The sequence below is a fragment of the Callorhinchus milii genome, unplaced genomic scaffold (assembly GCF_018977255.1).
Source record: "Callorhinchus milii isolate IMCB2004 unplaced genomic scaffold, IMCB_Cmil_1.0 Scaffold2, whole genome shotgun sequence".
In the NCBI taxonomy this organism is placed as follows: domain Eukaryota; kingdom Metazoa; phylum Chordata; class Chondrichthyes; order Chimaeriformes; family Callorhinchidae; genus Callorhinchus; species Callorhinchus milii.
The window spans coordinates 100,250,140-100,272,436 of NW_024704743.1; the positions used below are offsets into that span (position 1 = coordinate 100,250,140).

The window sequence follows — 22,297 nt, forward strand, 5'->3', positions numbered from 1 at the left end:
ACTCCTAACGAGCTCCAGCAACGTCCACAATAACATTCCCTGTTGCAGGCGTGTGAAATGTGCTGGGAGTATAAATACCTTACTTGGTCCCGACGAATAAGTTTGCATTAGTTTTTTTTTGAATGGATCTGATGTCAGAGAGAAAGAGAGAGAGAGAGAGAGAGAAAGAGGATTTTTTTTTCTCTCTCTTTCTCTCTGTTGCGTTGTTGTCGTGGTATTGAGGGCGGATCCAGGACCGAGGCAGCAGCTGTCAGAGGGGAGAGAGCTGTCAGAAGTGAGGGAGGGGGTGAGCCGAGCAGATCCGAGAGCAGCCGAGAGTGAGTGAGTGAGTGAGTGAGTGAGAGGGAGGGAGTGAGTGAGTGAGTGAGAGGGAGGAGGGCAGGTAGCACTGATGTGTTTACCTTTTGTTTAAATCGTCCCAGTGAGCAACACGTTGGAGAGAGAGAGAGAGAGAGAGAGAACAGAGGCATCTCTCACACACACTCACACACACACACACTCACTCACTCAACCACCACCACAAGTTAAAGCTGTTTTCACTCTCCAGCTCCAACCTCTCGCTTTGCTTCCTCTCCCCCACCCAGACCTCCCCATCCCCCCCCACTCCACCTCCCCCCCTCCCCCCCCACCCCCACCAGCCCCTTCCCCCCCCCCCTCTCTCAATTGGAATACACTTCAAAAAAAAAGATTTTGTTTGGTGCTGCTGTTGCTGTCGTTGCCTTTGCTTTCTCTCTCTCTCCCCCCCCCCCTCCCCACCCCTCAAACCCCTTACCCTCTTCACCACCATCAACCCCCCTCCCCATTTCGTGGACCTCCTCCTTCCCGAACTGACTGCCTGGAGACGTGCATTTTGGAGCAGGATGAAGGCTAAGAAAGGTAGGTGTGACCTGCGAGTGGTGTTGTTTTATTCTCATGCTGTTGGCACGTTGTCGGAATCATGTTTTGCACCAACTTCTCGAAACTCCTGCGCTTTCTGTCGGAAACGGTTCATAGTTTTTTTTTCCTCCCAAAAAAAATCTTTTATTTGAAATTACATTTTAATATCCATATATGTATATATGTATGTGTTGATTTTTTTTTCTTCTTCTTACCCTCCCTCTCCCCCCTCTCTCCCCACACACACACACACACACACACACACGCGCACTTTTTTTTTAAGCTCTTTATACCAAGTTTTGTTTTAAGAGGGAGAAAAGGGGTGAGTTCGAGTTCCAGCAAAATCGAGTGGTTTTATGTGAATGGAGTGAAATAAAACGTTTGGGGAGGGTCGGGGTGTGTGTGTGTGTGTGTGTGGAGTGGGGGGTTAATGGCTTTGTTTAAAGCAGCTTCTGGCTTTCACCTCGTGGAGAAGTTTCTCTTCTCTTCATCCTCCTCTCCTCCCCCTCCTCCTTCCTCCTCCCCCTCCTCCTCCCCACCATCCCACCGCTGGAATTCTGTCCCTGCATTGAAGTGTCTCAATCTCTCTCTCTTTTCTCTCAAAAAGCTTCACAAATTGTCGGCAACAAAAGTGTTGAGACGACTTGAGTTGGGGGGAAAAAAAAGTTTGGGACTGACCCCAACAACCCCCCACCCCCCAACACCCCCCCCCCCCCACCCCACCCCCAACACCCCCCCCCCCCCCCACCGGTCTGTTTTCTTGTTGAAGTTGGTGTTGAAGTGAAGTGATTGAGTTGACTGCAGTGGATCCTTCTCTGGCGCTGTGTTGTGTAGTGTGTGTGTGTGGGGTGTGAGTTGGGGAGTAACTTTAAAACCTCACGCACCGCACCGACTGCTATTTATTCCTTACTTTTGGGGGGACTTTTTTTTTAACCCCCCCCACCCCCACCCACCCAAAAAAAACCACAAAAGGAAAGCTGTTCGGAACCCCCCACAAAGCAAACTCGGGAGAGCAAAAAAAAAAGCCCCTTATAAGGTTTGCGTGGGCGGAATGCGAGGAATGATTTACAGAGGGGGACGGTCATCTCGTGGGTTTTGTGGAACCGCCACTTGCAATAAAACATTAAAGGCTCAGCCGTGCGGAACGTCCTGTAAATGTTTCCAGGTTCAGTTGCTGTGTTAAGGTGCAGTGGCTTCGTTTGCAAAGAGCCCCAAGAGTCGGGCAGGGATGTGAACCACAGGACCTGCCATTTTGTCGGGCCCTGTGCGATCCTGTGGGATCACTTTTTAGTCTCTTTCACACAGGAAACTGGATGCTGCTTTTTTTTCTCTCTCTCTCTCTCTCTTTCTCTCCAGGCATTGGGTGTGTGGGAATGCAACGCGCACAAGAGAGAGAAAAAAAAACTCCCTCCTTTTTTTTTGACAAGAGGATGTTTATGACAGCTCTCCCATGTGCGCGCCGCTGTCCCTTGCTGACTGCGAAACTATTCCTTTTCTCTTCCTTCACCCCTCTTCTCGGGTTTACTTGGATATCGAGCGCGTCTCGGTCTCGGTTCCGGGGGTAACGTGCACATGTTTACGTTCGGGCTCGTGGAAATTACAGTCTTGATGTCATTCCCAACTCTTTCACTGGAACCAACTGCTCTCGTTCTATAATTCTCTGTTCCCTCCCCGTCGTTTTTCTAATTTTGTCAGATTGTTGGCCAATTCCCTTTTAAATGTTAGATTTGCATAATTTAACAGGTAGTTGTGTCAAAACATTCTATGTTGCAGTCACTTTCCACTTGAAAATGTTTCTTCCAACTACCCCTAAAATACCAGTGACAATTCTGACCCTGTACCACCACCACCAACAACAACCAGTGGAGTCGGGCGAGGATGGGGCCCACTAGTCGCGCTATTATTAAACCTTTAATTAATTTATAGATTTCCTCATAAGTTTTGTGTTCTAGTGAAACCTGCCTAAAACTTCCAAGCCACCTTCACCTCTTTGCTATAAACCTTTTTTGTGGCCTTGATGTCCTTTCTGTATAAGGACAGCCGGAGCTGTATACTTTCAATTGTGGCCTTTGGGATGTTGTGTGAATTTAGAATCACTTCCATTTGTATTCAGTGCGCCTATAAGTAAAACATGCATATAGGGGCACCAAATACAAATACCCTTTTACTGCCTCTTCTATCTGTACTATCTATCTCCATTGTAAAGTATATTTCCTTCCTTTGTTCTTTTATCACTTAACGTTAAATAGCACCTGTCACTTATTTGTCCTCTCTTGTAAATTCCCTGCAGTTTCTCCATTCTTCCCCACTATTTAAGAAATCTCTAATTTTGAATCATCAGCACCCTTTGACAGTAATCCCTGCATTTGATATAGTGCCTTATCATATCGCTTAGATGTCTCAAATCGCTTCACAGGATTTTACTGGGAAGTATAGTGACTGTATATTTGGAGGCAAACCAGCAACTTAATTTGCTACAGCAAAATCCTACAAATAGCCATGAAGCAAATGAACCAATTATATTTTGGGGGGGTTATTGGCCAGGGCACTGGGAGAAACTCCCTCCTACATAAATAGATTTTCTGCATTGTTTTCATGTTTTTTCAGAAAGTGTTTTATAAAATGAAGTTTGATACTCGAAGACTATCCATTTTCGGATAGATGAAAGGATGACTTAAGTTTATACAATTTTGATTTCTTCAAAAAAAAGACAAGTCAGTCAAATGTGGATTCCTCTTTACAAATGCATGTCGGCTCTGTCGGATAATCCTTGCGTTTCTATGGAGTTGAATCACGTTTTATAAAGTTACTGTCACCCCCTCTCCCTATAATGACACATTTTGTTCTCATTATCTGTAATGTTAAAAAAAAGTACCCCAGTTCCTTTGGAAGTCTTTTAAACCATTGTTTGTTGCCCTTGATCCCAGGGTGGGGAGAGATGAGAGTTTAGGCCTTTGTTTTTATTAAATGTTACTGTTTTTTGTTCAATGAACTGAAAGTAAAGAGCACGTGTTTAGTGTGGGAATAATATTTGATTCAACAACCCATAACAAATGCAGCAAAAAACGACTGCATCTTTTATTTCGCCATAATCTCTTTGCAAATGATGTGCTAACTTTTTGTTTGGGAAACTGAATGCCTGGGAGTCGTAAGGGGGTGGGGGGAGAGAGAGAGAGAAGGGGGAAAAACACTAGGTTCATTTAGGGCGATTTGTGTTCTTTTGTTCTGGGTCAAACAGATAATGGCTGCTGGGAATGGTGGAGGAGAGCAGGTATCACTTTACAAATGGACTGGCAGGAAGGCAGTCTAATCGGGTTGACAAATTCAAACTTAGCCAACCAGAGATTGCCTTTTTTTTTCCCCCCCACACAGCGCCAGGGTTGATATTTAACGGATTTGCCCTGAAAGCAGCCCAGCCCGCTGGGGCTTGTCGATCAGTAAATAACATCACAGAGAGTTTATGTACTGAGGAGATGAGAGGGAGAGGGGGAGCTGGCGCTTTGTAAACTATCTTAATTAAAACCTTGTGGATTTTTTTTGTGTGTAGAGGAAACTTACTTATTTTAAAATACTTTCTTCAAATTGGGTGGCCTGTGCTGATTTAATAACTTCAGGAATGATCTTCGAGTTATGTTTATAGACCTCAGGGAAGAGGCACCAAAATGCATGGCTTGTCAATCCCAGGTCTCCTCCTTACACATCGTAAGAGGTCAGATCAGAGGGAAGTACATGAGCAAAAATGATCACTGTGAGACGATTACATTTTCCTCCCCGTGTGTGTGGGAGAGAAAATACTCTTGATTCCCCTCTACAGAGCATGGCTTTGTAGAATGCAGCATTAAGTTCTCACTCACAAAGTGACCCAGGGTGTTTGCAGCCCAGACCAGGAGCCGGCTGACAGCTTGGGAGGGAATGGGTTAAGGGTGTACGTGTTGGTTGGTGCAGGGGTTGGAGGCTGCTCCCTGGCTGAGCTCTCTATCCGGAGCTGTTGTTTCAAGTTGTGTCGTTTGATTCACAGCCATGGGACCAGCGTGCAGCAGCGACAGTGAGGAGGACGACAGCCTGGAGATCCCCCTCGATCTCTCTCATTCCGGGAAGCGTCGCCGCCGGGGGAACTTGCCCAAGGAGTCGGTGCGGATTCTGAGGGACTGGCTGTACGAGCATCGTTATAAGGCATATCCGTCCGAACAGGAGAAAACACAACTGTCCTGGCAGGCGCAAATGTCTGTGTTGCAGGTGAGTGAGTCTTAAAGGAAACACTGCGATGTTAAGCTGACAAATTCAGTTGCAGAACCCACATTGATCAATGTTGACAAGACTCGACTTGATGCCTTTTAAAGACTTGCTTGCACGATGCTCGTGATCTGGAGAACAATTGGCCCAGGAAACACTAGATGTCATTCATCCAGTACTCCTGTCCTTCCACTCTACAGTGATTGATCACACCTGGAGCTAGAGCAGTCCGAGGGATTTCAGAGTTGCAGCAGTGCCAGAATGTGTGTCTTGCGTGTGTTTGTCCCAGTTCTTCTGAATAGGACTCTGTAGGGGTGCAGTTATAATAATAATTTTTGCATTAGATAAAGCATCTTTTACGTCCGGAGGGCATCTTAAAATGCTTCACAGGAGTTCGCTGCAAACTGTAGTGACTGGACTCAGTAGGTTCTGGGTTGCCCTCCAGTGCACCACCCGGGTGGATTGCGGCCCACATCTGTTGTCGCCCGATGTCCCGACAGTTAAAACGTAGGTCACTATTTACTTACTAACTGAGGCTGGAAACACTGGACTTCTCTGCCTTAACCCAGGTGCACAAAGACATTGCTCTCACTGGAGTTCCCTCCACTCCTATTGTAGCTGAGATGAGCCACAGTTAGCGGTGAACTATGAGGGCAACTTTCAAGGCTGAATGACCTGTTTCTGTGCTGTATGCATCATTTTTATATTTGAGACCTTACCCTTCCCATTACAGCTTTGATGTGAAAGGATAGAACAGGTAGAATGGAGATGGGTTAAAAAGTCATAATAATTAATAATAATCCTTACATTTGATACAGTGCCTTTCACATCAGGATGACAGATCAAAGCATCTCAAAGTGTAGTGACTTTGTATTTTGCAGGCAGACATGAGCACTTTCTCATTGTGTACTTTCCAGCTGTCAGACTCGCGTGTGGTGCCCACTTCCCCATTCCATTCACTGTTTCTCATTGATAGTTCTTGAATTGCGCACATTGTCCATTTGCTTCTTTACTTGGTCAGCCGAATGTCTGACACGTGAGGAAACCCATCTTGCTTAAAAATATCCAAACCAAGCTGAAGAGTTCCATGCGTCCCACCTACATGTGGAAATACTGAAGATATTTATTGAAATGGAACGTGCATTTCTTCCTGGAGGAACACATTCTACTTACGTCATTCTGGAGAGTATTAGATTCAGGTTGGCAAGAGCCACAGCTTGGGGACCTCAGAGTGCCCATTTACTTCTGAAGAACTGAGCCTGCAGCTAAATAATGGTAGGGGATGCTGAGACCCATGTCTCATTATTTGGCTTCAGGTTTGGGTTTGCATTGGCTGCAGAAGTGAAAAGGCCCAGGTGCATCACATGCTACAGACTCTCACATAGTCTGATGAAATGGTGGTGTAACTCTGTAAATGTTGGCCATTTTGAAGCAGAGTGTTACCTCCATGTGTCCCAACAAATTTCTGTCAGCTTAGGACAGTGCTAGCACTCTCGCCTCTTGAGTCAGAAGATTGCGATTTGAACTCGTATAGTCCAGGCTGACACTCCAATACAGTGGTGGAGGATGTTGTTGTTGAAGGTGCTGTCCTTTGGATGAGACATTAAATTTCTGCCTATTCAGATGGATATTAAAGATCCCATAGCATTATTTGAAAAGAGAAGAGATTCTCCCAGTGTCCGGGCAACAATTTCGCAAATAAAATTGGTTAATCACTTCATGGATTTTTTTTTGAACATTGCTGTATGCAAATTAGCTGCTCGGTATGTCTACAAAATGGATAGTTAAAGCCATTCCTGTGAAGTAAGTTGAGACACCCTGACGACATGATAAGGCACTATATCAAATGTTGTTATCCACTGGGAAATTCACCACTGGGTGTGGTGACGTAGTGTGGTAGCACATAGAGAACCCTTTGTTTACTCATTTGAGATTGCAGTCAGTGCATGATCCAGGTATAACTTAGTGAAAAGATGGCTCTTGTAAGATTAATCCTATTGTCTTCTTATATTCATTAATTGATAACACTTACATATTGTCCCGAGTGTGACTGCTTAACCTTTTGTTTATAGCACAATGGTGCAACAATAGAAAACAACCATTCCACTTGAGACCCTTTTGTATGGTACTTAGCAATGATTTGACTTGGTTTTCATATTGATTTCAACACTTAAAAAGTGCAACGTAAAAGTCCCGATGTTCCTGCTGACCTGGAATGAGGTGTGAGGACCACTGGAGAAGGTGGATTGGGTTGTGAATTGCTGCTGTGTTAATTGCAGATACCCTCTACTTCTGCTAATATGATGTCCCAAAAGATTTGAAAGCAGGCACTGGCACCATAACATCAGGACCCAGATCTGTGCATGCAGAAGTGTGATTCCTACAAATGCACATTGAATAGTGAAAGGAGGCAGTAAATCCAGTTTACCCACTGGCATTACTCCACTACTGGATGCAATGTCTCCTTATTAATGTCGTATGAGAGGGAGGTGTTTCGTCTTTACATTTGCTCTAGGCAAACACAGTCAGACTATTGCAGTAAAGCTCCATGTGGTCTAACTGGCAATGTTTGTAAAGCACTAAATTGTTGAGACGTCCTCCCAACGTGAAAGGTGCTATATAAATGCAATTTGTTGTTTGTTGTTGATGGGATGGTTTGATCTTTAGTTTTTTTTCTTCAATAGTTATGATGTGAAATAACAAAGTGACAGAATGATGGGTGCTACTATAATAATAATAACCTTTGCATTTGATGTAGTGCCGTGTGGGCGTGGGGGGAGTCTCAATGTGCTTCACACGATTTGTGACAAATAATTCTCCAGATATAAATTGGTCATTCACTTCACGGGTGTTTGTGGGACATTGCTGTGTTTGCTTGCAAATGTAGTCGCTACATTTCACAGAAACTTCTGTGAAGCACTTAGAGATGTCTCAACAACATAAGGTGCTATATCAAATGCAAGGATTATTATCTATATTAATACAAAATAACTTGCATTTATATAGCATCCTTTATGAGGAATATTATCTGCGGGTTAACAGTAAAGTATAGGGACAAGTGAGCAGGACCTTGGTTTAACATATCATCCAAAGGACATTAACTCCAGCGACACAGCACCGGCCCCACCCTCCACCAGCTCTGCATTGAGATCGTCAGTCTAGAGGTTAAACACATCCAATATGTTTAATATTTGGCAGTGTTTAATATTTGGCAAATCTAATACTGAAAGATCAGATTCTTTATTAGAATAGAAGCAGCTTCACACCAGTAAGATGCCATGTTCTGGGATGGGGGAGGGTACTGATTAACCTTGGCAGTATATCTCCAAGTTGGCAACTGAGTTGTGCAAGTTTCATCATTAAAATATTTGCCAAACAACAATAATATGGAATGGAAGCATTATCTTAGCATTTGCAACTGTACATATCCGTTCCATGACCCGCTCTCCCTTCCCCACATCCATAATATTGCCTGACTCGCCACTACCTCACCTCTCAGGCTGCCGAAACCCTCATACATTACATCCAGGCTCGACTATGCCAATGCCCTGCTTGTCAGGCTTCCCAACTCTTACCTCCACAAGCTGCATATCATCCAGAACTCAGCAGCTTGTGTCCTCTCCCGCACCAGGCTCCGTGACCCCATCACACCCACCCTCGCCCGGCTCCACTGACTTCCCAAGCCTCAGTGGTTTGAGTTGAAAATCTTCATCCTCACCTTCAAAGCCCTCCGTGGCCTTGCTTCCTCCTACCTCTCCGACCACCATCGGCGGACGGACTTCAGCCTCTCTGCCCTCACCTTCTGGAACTCCATTCCACGTTCCCCTCGCCTCCTTCAAGGCACGCCTCAAGACCCTCCTCTTCTGCCATGCCTTTAGCCACCGTTCCCCGCCCTCCACTTCCCTGATCCTACCCCCCGCTCCTAATCCCTTCCTGTTCAACACCTTGAGACGTCGTCCTGATGTGAAAGGTGCTTTACAAATGTAATTTTGTATTGTACATTGTTAATATCAATGACCTGTTGAGTGAACACATTACTCGGAGTAGCACTAGGCTATACAGACCAAAAGATTTGAATCTAGGTCTGTGTGGAGCATCAGTTAGGAAGTTACAATCAGCCTCAGTTTTTAGACAGCCAAAAGGTTTCTGCTTTTGATTACAGTCCATTGATCTCAGCTATAAAATGCTTGTGTGGATGTTGGTTTAGAACAGGATTGTTGCCCTATCTTAATGAAAAGCTTGTTGGTAATTAATAAATACAAATAATCCTTGCAGTTCATAGTGCCTTGTGTTTTTGAAATGTTGCAAAGTGCTCACAGGATTTTTACTGTGAAGTGTAGTGACCGTGTATTTGTAGATGATGTTATTGTGTATTTGTTGCCTGAGCTTGAAAAGGTTAACTTTTTGCATTGTACTGAACAGATTTGTGAGAGAGAAGGGGCGGACAGTGGCCAAAAATTCAGTAAGATACGTATTTATGGGGATTCTCTTGATTTTTAGAAAGAAGGATCATGTGTGTATTTATAGCACCGCATCAGTTTGAGCTATCGCAAAGCATTTCACAATAATTACGGTCAATGCAGTAATTGTTTCTGTAGGTGAACAAGACAGACATTTAGCAAGGTCTCACAAGAAAGCATGAAGTAATTGACCAATTTATCTGGAAGACCAATTAAATTTATTAATATAAATGGGAAGGGGAAGAACAACAACAAGATTTCATTTATAGTGCGCATTTTATGTCGGGGGTACGTCCCAAGGCACTGGACAGTTGGATCGGTACCCGAGCAGGGGGGAAATGGTCAGGGTGAGGGAAGGGAAGGAGCGAGGAGGGGGTAGAGAGTCGAGAGGGGAGCTGTAGGCATGGTTGAAGAGAAAGGTCTTCAGACCGGCCTTGAAGGAAGAAAGGGAGGAGGCGGCGAAGGCACTGGGGGATGGAGTTCCAGAGCCTGGGGGCTGAGAGGCTGAAGGCCCGGCCACCGATGGTAGGGCAGTTGGGGCGGGGGATGAAGAGCAGACCGGAGCCAGAGGGACGGAGGGTACGGGCAGGTAAGTAGGGGCATAGTAGGTCAGAGAGGTAGGAGGGAGCAAGGCCATGAATGGCCTTGTAGGTGAGGATGAGGATCTTGAATTCGATCCTCTGGGGGATGGGGAGCCAGTGGAGGCGAGCGAGGGTGGGAGTGATGTGGTCCCGAAGCCTGGTGCGGGACAGTACACGAGCTGCAGAGTTCTGAATGACCTGCAGCTTGTGGAGGGAGGTGCCGGGAAGGCCGGCGAGGAGAGAGTTCCCATAGTCCAGCCTTGAGGTGATAAAGGCGTGGACCAGAGTTTCAGCAGCGTGAGGGGTGAGGTAGTGCCACTGTCTGGCGATGTTCCGGGGGTGGTGGAAGGTGGTGCCAGTTGTGGCGTGGATGTGGGGAAGAAAGGACAGCTCAGGGTCCAAGAACCAAGCTCCACACTCCACATGTGGAGTTCTGTAGCTCAGTGGTTAGAGCACTCGCTTTGCAAGCGAGAGACCTGAGTTCAATTCCAGGCAGGTCAGGGCGAAACCTTGGGCAAGTTTCCTTACTCCACACGCCTAATAATAATAATCCCTCCAAAATAAAAAAACAATAATAAATTGGTCATCTTCAATCTACGACTGTTTGTGGAACATTGCTGTGCGCAATTGGCTGCCGCGTTCGCCCACAAATATAGTCAATTCACTTTACAGTCTATTCTCTGAAGCGCTTTGGGACGTCTAGAAGACGTGAAAAGTGCTGTATCAAATGCAAGGATTATTATTATTATCCAAATCTTCACTGTTACAAAATAATGTACAAATCTCTATAGGATGCTGCCTGCACTATGGATGTTGGAGTAATATGTCAAGCACTGGTAAAATGAAAGTTTGTTGACAAAGTTCAGTAGAATTGAACACGTCTTCTAATAAGCACCTGCCACAGTTGGTTAAATCTGTGGCTATACCTACAGGCATTTCTAGTTAGATGTGTGTGTGTGTGTAATTGGTTGAGGTCAGGATTGGGCTTGGCTCTTTAAATCCCAACCCGCAGTTTGAAGTCTCCCGAGGCTCGCACATGACCAATGACTATGGGAGGAGTGGCTGGTACCCATGGAACAGTGCCCCAGCACAGAGTGATGGCTTCCAGGAAAAGAGGGCATGAGAGAAACAAATATAGTTTAAAAAAAAGACTAATTGACTTGATTAAACATTATAATTACTGTCAGGATGCCCACAAAGTCATGTTACCAGAATGGTTTCTTTTCTACAGTGCGCTAACAACTGAAACTTGTGGAAGAATGAATGCTGCTAATTGTATCTATATGTAATTAATTGTATTCAGTGTTTAAATGTATTTAGACATTCGGAGGATTGGTGTGACCACCATTATTTTCATGGCAGATAATGATCCGTTGCCATGTTCATTGCAACATCTTTTGTAACGGATGGAGGGATATTTTGTAACGTGGTAAGAGGACTTTGTGGACATCCTGTACATGACATAGATTTACAATAATCCTTGCATTTGATATAATACCTTTCACATCAGAAGGACATCTCAAAGCGCCTCACAGGATTTACTGTACTACTGTGTAGTACGTTTTAGGTCGGCGTTGCCAATTAATGACTCGCGGGCTGGAAGTGGCGTAAATCAAGAAAATTGATCAGTCGAGCAAGAAAATTGGCTACCATGGTGGTAGGTGACTGTGGCAGGCCAAGTTGATTACAGCAGTCTCCCAAAACATCCATGAAGTTAGCAACTCATTTTATCTGTGTGATTGTTGGCTAGGAAACCATGAGAAACTTCCTTTTTGAATAGTGCCATGGGATCTTTAATATTCCTCTGAACAGGCAAATGAGTCTTCCTTTTAAACGTCTCATCTGAAGTGGGGCATCTCCAACAAAACCACACACCCACAGCACTGCACTGGAGAGTCAGCCTGGAGTTGAAACTCCCAACACCAGGCTTGAACCCACAACCTTCTGAATGCGAGGCAAGAGTGCCTCCACACTGGAGGAGCCAGATTGATACAAGCGTATTTGTAAAAGGTTTTTAACTTTTTATCTGAACACCTCAACATAAAGGGAAGTCCTCGATGTAACAAAACAAGCTTAATTTATTTTCTGTAGAAGCTTGCTAGCAATTTTACAAAGCAATAAGCCGCATGTGCATTGTTGTCCAGGAAACTGGAGAGTATGTGAACATACCACTGAACATGTCCACATTGAGAAAGATCGGGGTAGGGCAGGGAATTGAAGCCAGTAGGAGGAAGGTACAGTGGTTCTTGTACTGACTTGAATGGAAAGATCCCTTCTCTGTTATTACTGCAGCTTATTTCTTAAATTGGCACCTCTAGTCTAAAATCTTTTTCCCCTGACTAAAGAGTTTTTAGTACAACTGTTTGCTGTTACTGTCTCTTCAGAATTGTATTTCCTTTAACCATGCGTCATGCAGTCTGAGAGCTTGTCTGCCCTGGATTCTAATGCAGTCATTCCAACACATGTCAGCGATGGTGACTTTGTGGAAATGCTGCCAAGTTGCTGTGTTTAATTTAAATTTAAACATTGCTTTGTTGAAATGGGATCCAAAGGTGTTTTTGTGTATTTTCCTATTATTTGTGACACAGATGTATGTACCCTCCCACTCAGCTCCCCTAGTGGGAGAGTACATATATTTGTGTCAACAAATAACCCAACATCAGCAGATCGATTTCAAAATCCTCATCCACTCATGCAAACCCCTCCACGGCCTCACCCCACCCTATCTCTGTGACCTCCTACAGCATTACTGGCCTACTCCATGTCCGCCGCACCACCAGTGGGTGAGCCAGAAGTCATTCTACCCTGCTCTATGGAGCTCTATCCCGGAGCCCCTCCAACTTGCTCGTTGAAAACCCACCTCAAGACTTTCGTCTTGTTGTGTTTTTGGTGGGTGTCAGTAGGTTTTAATATTTGACAAGATATTGTACAGCTGGTGATAAGGAAAGAAACATAAGTAGTAACTCGAACATAAAATCCAGGCATCTGATCCAGCCTCTGTGGAGTCTGTTCTTCAGTGTGAATGCCACAAAGGAAAGGCATGAGGAAAGGCCATTCAACCCATAATCCCCAATGCCCACACAGAGCATGTGAAAGCTGTTCCATTTCCTGGGGGCAATGCATTACATAGTCTGCAAGAACCCACAAAGGCAATGAAACAAAATTGCTTTGATGGGCTTCTGTTCGACATATTCACTCGGGACAGTTTCCACAGCACCCAGATCCTCAGGCAATACTAAAGAACTGCAGCAGAAGGCCGAAGTGCTATGTACTGTAAATATTATTTTCTTCCCTCAATTCAACCAACTTCTTGAATCGATGTACTGTACAGATTACTGTGTTTTAGGTGTCAGCATGACTCAGTTGGTAGCATCCTTGCCTCAGTCAGAAGTTTGTGGTTTAAATGCTACAAGATGTTCTCCAGATTTTTTTATTTTACAAACCTCTATGAAATGGTCTTTTCTTCCATAAAGATACACTGCGGGAATGCTTGGGTGTGTATAGTTAGCATCTGGTTAATATTGGGACAATTTGTAGTAGTAATAATAATCCTTGCATTTGATATAGCACTTTCTGTGCTTGGTCTAAACTAATAATCTATTCCTAAGTGCCTGATCAGTTAAACATCAAGTGAAGTGTGGAATTCTCGCATCTGAAAACTTAATTTCTAAATAGTTTTGTTCTGTATCAGAATTGATAACTAGTTGCTTACTGCTCCTGATGTGCATCAGTTATAAACACACTTTGTTTGGGTACACACAGTTTATGGTGGGTGGTGACTGGCTTCCTTTGTGAGGGTTGTGACTTGTTTCCCTCGTGGACGGGGGTAATGGGTTGCTGTTTGTATCGTAGTAATAATGATGATAATGATGAGCTGCATAGGATTTTTAACATCCACTTGAGGACAGGCAGTTTAATGGCTCACAATGTTTAATAATAACCCACAATGGAACTTTTCTATTCCAGGTATGGGATCATTTCCATATATAGGTGGTATAGATATATGGAACTCTGTCTAGTTTGGTTACTCTTAAGCATGTATCAGACACCTGTCTTAAAGAAAAATCTGAACAATAACACTTTTGGCAATGCAGCCCTTGTATTACATTGGAATGTAAGCTTAAATGTGCCGTGATGTGGAATTTGAACCCACACCTTTTTTTAAAAAAAAGTTGACACCTGATTCAGCCTCACAGGTATCTCTGACATATGTGGTGCAATAGGAAGGAGATGGTGGATGAAGCAATTGGATAAAAGTACTAGAGAGGTTAAAAAGATTCTGGGTTATTAGATGTTGCAATTCATGTGTTGAGGGAATCTTTTAGGATGTTGCCTGAGTAGATGAGATGGATCAATGGTCCACTTGTGTATGAAACATATATATCTTATATGTATGTCCTGAAGCTCATGGTGTGGATTTCACCCTGTGTTACGGTGTAGAGCAAAACTCCGCAATATAATATGTACTTATTTCAAAGTAATGCATTTTCCTGCATATCTTCCCCACTGCCTGTACAGGTCTAACCAGACAGTGCTGGGACTTTACAGAGCAGAGTGCTCAGCCTGCCTGTAACTGGGAGAAAGTGGTGTCTAAAAGCAGGACCTCTTTATCCTATGCTGTGATGGGACTCATCTTGGGCCACGGCAGTCATAACGCTGAATCATTTATATATTGCAGTGCATGATGTCCATGCCTGTTAATCTGCGTGTTTGGTATGTTTCGCCACAAAATATACAGTCAATTCACTTTACAGTATATTCTGTGAAGCGTTTTGAGACTTCTCGAAGACGTGATAAGACACTATATCAAACGCAAGAATTATTATTATTATTATTTTGTGTCTGAATTGGAGACAGAGTAAAAGTATTCCCTGAGATGGGTTTTGGTAGCAGTGTCGTTGATTCCGTTGGCCTCTGCTGCATGCTGGAGCTCAGATTGCAGTTTGTTTGGGAAATTCCATTCCAACTTCAAACATGTCTAACAAGAGTAATTGTGTTAGATACTTTTGTGTGCCTCATCCTTGAGTTGAGCCAGCTCCACCAGTTAATTCTATTGTAACTGTTTTTCAAACCAAATTGGATGAGTGAGTGTGGTGGGGGAGGCAGGGCGGTGTATTGTTTCCAAATCCCAGGTGCATTCAGATGTATTTTGGTACTGAGATGAAGCAGCAACAAATGCTCACAGTGGGAAGGAGTGACCTTTTTTTACATAAAAAAATTAACGATGCTGAATATGCAGATCATTTCCTTTGTGTTTGGATACTTGTACGTGACTATTTACAATACATTGCCCTGTTTGCGGGTGCTTTTATTCTGTGATGGTTTGCAATGCTGAAGTGAAGGTGCTGACATAGTCTTTTGCTGCCTCCCAAATGGGTGGGTGCTTGCATTACAATGCAGAATGGGGGGTATTTTAGAAGTTCTGCTTTTCCAATCACTGGCTCAGTGATTCAACAAACTTGCTCCATGTATAATATTAGCTCACTTCAGTGAGAGAGTAGTAAACTTATGACCAGGCTCCCTGAGAGACAGTGGAAACAGAAAATATTGTTTATTTCAAGAACAAATTAGATAGATTTCTGCTGGAAAATAATATCACAGAATACTGTATATAGTTTGGGACAGGGCATGTCAAGCGACTGCCAGGATGGTGAAAGGCAAACGAGATGGACCTTGGTCTTGTTTTGCCTAGTAAATTCTTATGTTATGTTCTTAAGTCTTGGATATAAGCCATAATGTTTTTACCCGCTTTGTCACACTTGCCTTATTTTGATAGTAATAATTGGAAAAGTAACCTTTTTAAAGTGTTTGTGCTGGTGAGGCCCGTCATTACCACACTTGTGCACTGATGATGCCATGCGTTGCTCACAGCTGTGGAATGTGGTTGTACGACCCTTTGCTTCAGAGCGAACGCTTTTTCATTCTGTAGACTGTGGTGGCTCACTGCAGGGGGAGCGGGAGATCTGACTATATAAAAAAGGGTCTCGGTTAATTTGCTTGCTTTTCATATGGCTTGTTGTAGAACTGGGCTTACCTCTGCGAGCAGTCTCGCAATGTAAAGTTAGCACTTGCACCAGTGTTCTGCTGAGTTTGAAGCTGTTATACTTATTCATCATTTGAAGATTGTTTTTTCTTTCTTCCGTCTCCCTCTCCCCTCCTCCACACACATGTGTGCCACTGACGTTTGTGGTAGGTTTGTGTTTATATTAAGGCACAAAGGCTTCTTTATGTTTAATCCCTTTGCTGAGGTTTAGCGTTGGGAGAAGTCACTCCTCACAACTGGAGTTCTCTCTTATTTCATAGACTTACATTTTTTTACTCAGAAGTGTTATATATTTTAATGACTATCCCCAACACAATGTTTTTAAAAATTTAGTTTGTTTAGAAACTTTACTGAAAATGCACAAGTGTGTTGAATCACTGAGTCATAGAGATAAGGAAGTTCCAAATTTCATTTCTCTTCACAAAGGGTGGCTCAGGGCTGGTTTAATTGGCCACTGCTGCTCTGGCTGAGATTAGTTTATACCAAACAACACTGATCAGGAATTGAACCAGACATTTCCTGGTCTTTGTTTCAGTTTACTCAATCCACCAGTTTTACTCAATCCGCCAAGGACTCTGACCATAAAGCTGTATCAGTTTGCAGAGTACTTATTAAACATGGTATATATGTGTTCATTGTAGCTTATTATAGGGTGTGTACTTTATTTGTATTTTCAGCCTTTGAAGTGTTATACAATACGTCAATACGTTGTTACTTCTTAAACCTACATTGGTGTATAGTGAAAATCTGTTTTTGTGCCTTTCTTTACCACTATAGTAGGCAGTCCTGAGTTCTGAACCGCTGTTAACTGATATGAGCAATCTTTATTGCGCTTACACTTTTCTGTTCAGGACAATGTCTTCATGTGTTAGGTCAGTATTAAATATTTGGTGCTGCAGAGAACTGGTGCTGTAGAGTGAATCTCCACCTGGAAGAACTGTCTAGGGCAGTAATAGTTCACCGTAGTAGTTTCACGTAACAGTCTGTGATGGTTCTGGGCACGAGTGGCAAGTTAATCTGTGCTATCAAAAAGCAAGATTTACTGACTTCCCCCATTCATAAACTCTTTTTCCCAAATCTTTATAAGGAAAGAGAATGTCTTACATATTGATTGATAGTATGCAGTAGAGAGTGGGAGTACTTGATCTTTATAAGGAAAGAGAATGTCTTACATATTGATTGATAGTATGCAGTAGAGAGTGGGAGTACTTGATGTGCAGTACCTGGCGGCGAAGGGTACTTAGGGTGATGTTCAAGGACCATGTTTTATAAGCTTGCAGCATAAATGCTTAAATCAAGCTGGTTTATTTGCTCTAATGTCCTGTGTGGTATGGACTGGTAATGTATACAAATACACAGTGTTTTGCAGGAATTGTAGTTAACTGTGAGTTTAGTGTCTGTGTATTTATAAGGAAGTGGCTGCTGGAATGACTAACCTAGTTGCTTTGTATTACTGGACTCTGTCTCACTTTTTTTTAGAGGGGGGCGAGGAATCCATCCAGCTTTGGTATATGTTTTCTTAGTATTTCAGCGTGTCCAGAATTTGGCATGACACTGGATTCCCTCTCAACTTTGAAGCTGGCATTCTGTAGCTCTTGAAGCATACCATCTTCAAAATTACGACTGTAGTTAGGAATTTGCCAAATTCTTGACACTTGGAAATATTACGTGAATAGAGTAAATGTGGACCCAGGTGCAATTTCTATCTCTTAATGTGATGGTGTGTTGATCCACTATTGTTGTAAGGTCAATGTTCACAACATTTTGAATAATTTACTCCAGCGGATGCATCCACTTTGAAACTGAAAGGGGATTTATTCCACTGATTTTCCGTGTTTTTTTTCTGTATTCTAGGTCTGTAATTGGTTCATCAATGCACGGCGAAGACTGCTACCAGATATGCTGAGAAAAGATGGCAAGGACCCCAACAATTTCACCATCTCTCGACGAGGGAGCAAGAATACGGAGCAAACCTCTATTGCTGCCAAAGCCTACATCTCTGACCTAGATGAAAGATCAATTGGATCCACTAGCTCTTGTCCAGACACTGCAGAGGGCTCTCCATGTAGCACTTCATCTGCAGGTGGAATTCTCCCAAGGCCTTCGGTCATATGCCACACTACTGTCTCCGCACTAGGTGATGTGCCTTTACACTACTGCCCTCCCGCTGACGGCGTAGAGGGCATCACTACTCTACATCCTTTGTCCACGTCAAGATTGCTGGATGGCAGTGCTAGGTGCCACAGAGGTGTCCAGGTGGGGTCCAATGCAAGCCATCAAAGTGGACTGTTCAACACTCCTCCACCCACTCCTCCAGACCTCAACCAGGATTTCAGTGGCTTTCAGCTGCTGGTTGATGTCGCGCTTAAGCGTGCTGCGGAGATGGAATCCCAGACCAAGGCTGCAGCCTAGATGCTGGACTGCGAGTGCCTAAACAGTCCTACAGGGAAGAGGAAAGGAAACGCTAAGCAAGAACTTGTTTTTTTTCCTTCTGTTGGAGAACAGATGCCTCGCGCAGCCTGATGCCTTTTTTTAAAAAAAAAAGAATTTGCACAAGGGAATCCCAAAACATGGCTCCCTATCTCGGGAGTTGTCTTAATAGACTGCTGGCATAGAGACCGATGAAGTCGCGACTACTGTAGATACAGAGGTTCTTTATGTTTTGTAGTTGCTGAATAATGTGAGAAGTTTCCCATGATTATGTGATTCATTACTTTCAGTCTGTGCAATATTTAGATAAACCAGTCTTTTTCTCATTCCTGCACGGAGAATGCATGGCTCGTGCATTTTTCCGAACAACTTTTTTTTAATGTATAATTATGTATTGTCACTGAATGGGGCTTGTTTCTATAGTTTAGAGTTTGTTCCTTAACCTTAAAGTCACTACAAATGTGACGTCAGGGGCCAAGGACCTATAGGGTATATACAGCATTAATGTATTGTTTTTGCAGCAAGTGCTCCCTGATCAGGCCTTCTCCTGGCTTTAAAACAACACTCCCAGATGGTCTGTTGCAACGGGACACCCGCAGTGGCACTCTCACACACTGTGAAGCCTATTGCTGTAGTCTTGGTACCACCCATTATCAAGTGTCTGTCTGTCTGTTTTGGAGACTGGTCACGGCACCTGTGTAAAGTGGTGGCCAGCATGGTGCATGACACTGAACCAACCACTGCAGGTGCTACGACACTTCAGTTACTTGGTCGATAACCTAGCCACCGGTGTTAGTGCCTTACAAGTGTGGCCTTGACGGGCTGTTCATAATCAAAATGCAGCCCGCTGGTTTGAATGTACCTTCTCTCATTGTTGCCAGCTTTGATTTTGTCTGTCTTATTTCATGTGGGACCAGTGGACCAGATGTCCCACTCACTCCCAGGCAGGGGTTAGTTCCACCAGCAGTGGAATCCCACACACTCCCTGGATCAACTCTTTTGTTCCTGCTTTGGAAGCTGGTGGTGTGAGATCCGAGAGGGTTCAGATTGGAGCCCTGATATCAATGGTGAGGACACTCAGTTGACTGCTCTTTGCAGTCAGTCAATGATTGGCAAAGGCTGTGCCAATATGATCTCTTGAAGTTTGTAATTTAGAATGAAACTGGGACTGTCAAGTGAAGGACATTTTTTTTTGGGGGGGGAGGGGGGTTAGGGTCCATGACTACTGTTACATAAATGTTAAAAGAAATTTAGTTGGCACACATTTACAAAGGACTGATATTACTGATAGGCAGAGGACAGAGAAGGTGTAGACTGATGCTCTCCCTAGTTTCTGCCTCTTGCTCTTAAAATGCACCTTATTCCAAAGACCAAGTCCTGTTGCATTCCATTTCATTCAATTTCTCAGTCCTCGTCTTGGAGCAGAATCCATCCAATAGGGTCCTGGTGTATGTGGTGGGGGGGTGGGAGGGAGGGTTTGTATTTTATAATATTGCTGGTAGCCCTTATTCTTTGGAGAGAGGCAAAACTAGATCTGTCGTTCTTCAAAAAAAAACTCCAGAAGTAGGAGTAAGTTTCAGATCTTATACTTTTTTATATAGAAAAGGGAGAAGGAAGTGTAATTAAATAATACAGTTGCCATAGCTTAAGGCCCCACTTGTGTGACAGCTGAATACTTGTGGCTGATTTCACTTTAGAAGTCAGTTGAACAGCAGCATGGCTGACGAGTGGAAAGGAAATGAGAAACTTTTAAAAACGAACTGGCTTGAGTACTCGTGTATCATTTATTTATACACTCGTGTGTATTATTTACTTTAACCAAACGCAAACTGGAGGGTACACCAGTCATAAAAGGGATTTTTACACTTGTCTTGTTGCAGTACATGGCTGAGTGTGAGATTCTCTTTGCTCCTCTGATAGCTACTGTAAATGTGCTGACGCCATTCTGCCTATTCTGCAGTGTGCAGATGCCCAGATTGTGGCTTGTGTTGTTGGCACGCTCCGCACTCAGAATTATGTCTGTGGTGCCATCCAGTGCCCAGCTCCGACATGAAAAGTGACAGCAGCTGTCTGGCATTGCCAACCCAGCTTCAAGATGCCTGAGGGCTTTACAAAGAGAACATATGGTTAGGATTCCCAAGGAGCTGGGTGGCTTTCACACTGGTATTGTTCTGTTGAGCTCAGTTTTATGCTGCCAACATGTAACAGATTGGCTTCTGTGCCACTTCTTTATGCTGGTATAAAGTTGGTTGTATAAACAACACTCTAGTGCAAATACTGGCCAGTCACCCACTCCCCGAAGACAGGATTTCAATGGATCACACAGCTTGGGTTTTCTCTGGGTCCTACTGCCTGCTATTGTGAGGCTGGATCTTGTGCTTAGATGTAGCTAATGATCGAAATGTTTTCTTTAAACTGATTTATTCTGCGTACCACTTTAAAAAGTCTCCTCGTTTGTACTTTTTTTTAAAAGAATTATGATTTTTTTGGAGAAGGGGGATGTGGTTCAACCGTATGTTTTGTTTGAATTAAGTTGTTAACCCAAAAATGCTGATGTCACTTTGGAGGAGCTATTCTCGGTGTTGCTGAGGCAGATGAGTTAACATACAAAGTTGAGTTGAGATAGCTGAGGCATACTGCACCATCAATTCATTAATACAAACCAATTCCATTAATTTTTGATGTGTGCAGCACGTTTAGCTGAAACTTTTTTCGCTCTCCCTCCTGGCTTGAAAAAAATCTAATCAAAATTCTTTTGCTATTTGACAAAAAACAATAATGAGTTCCTTCCTTTTTCTAAAATAAAAAGTTATAACCAGTCAACAAAGTGTTTGTTTTAAGATCACCTCAGTTATCTTGTTGGTGGTAAAAGTAAGTGAGTCAGTGAATGATTCTTCTGTATGACTGATCCACTAGACATGTGGCTTGTTGACCACTCAGGCTGTGTGTACATGGTACAGAGATGTGACTAACTGCAGTTTTCCCTTTATCATCTGTTACTGAGTGCTGCAGACAAGTGGGGGAAGGGACTCACTTTATTATTCAGTAGTGGGATGGGGGGGGAACCAAAATATTGAGCTTACAGTGCAGGACCATCTGATGCAGTTTCACAATGTATCCAGTTTTGATTAAAATAAACAACTATTCCTTCTAACTTTGTTTCAGTTTCTCCTTCCCTCTGCTGTGCCACTGTGTCTCATTTCCAGTAGTTCGGTTCAACTGAGGAATTTTGAGGGGTGTTTTAATGTTATTTCAATTCCGTTTAACTTTAGAAGCTCTCAGTGATGCAGAACGGGGGTGGTCGGAGGTTTGCAAAATGCTTCTAAGGAAAGGAACAAGATTTGCACTTTGCAACATGAACCATGGAATGTCATACACATCGTACCAATTCCTGAGACCGTCTACTTGAGAAATGTCTGATCAGAGCCAAGGTCTCAATAGTTGGTGTGATGTGTGTGGGATTTCTGCTGTAGACACGACATAATGATAATCCTTACACTTCATACAGCGCCTTATCAGGTTGTCAACGTCTCAAAGCGCTTCCTTTTTTTTCCCCTTGTGAAATGCAGTATCTATGTACTTGTAGGCAAATATCATGAGGAGTCAGTAAGACGGTTCCCGAAGAGAGCCTTTTATTCCTACTGTATGACTTTAGAGCCAGGAAAAACCATGGG

The 22,297-nt window shown here is 43.5% G+C and overlaps 1 protein-coding gene across 1 annotated transcript; it reads left to right on the forward strand.

The window, feature by feature from the left end:
* Positions 1–766: 766 nt before the first annotated feature.
* Positions 767–21,777, forward strand: tgif1 (TGFB-induced factor homeobox 1). The gene is made up of 3 exons (XM_042332345.1): positions 767–876; positions 4,895–5,112; positions 18,048–21,777. The coding sequence occupies exons 1-3, from the start codon at positions 861–863 to the stop codon at positions 18,603–18,605; spliced, it is 792 nt and encodes a 263-aa protein (XP_042188279.1). The 5' UTR covers positions 767–860; the 3' UTR covers positions 18,606–21,777.
* The last annotated feature ends 520 nt before the right edge of the window (positions 21,778–22,297 follow it).

What these genes read in the sequence shown, in the direction of transcription:
- tgif1 (XM_042332345.1), top strand. An exon ending in CGCAAATGTCTGTGTTGCAG is followed by an intron (nt 5,113 to 18,047) that starts GTGAGTGAGTCT and finishes TCTGTATTCTAG; the next exon opens with GTCTGTAATTGGTTCATCAA.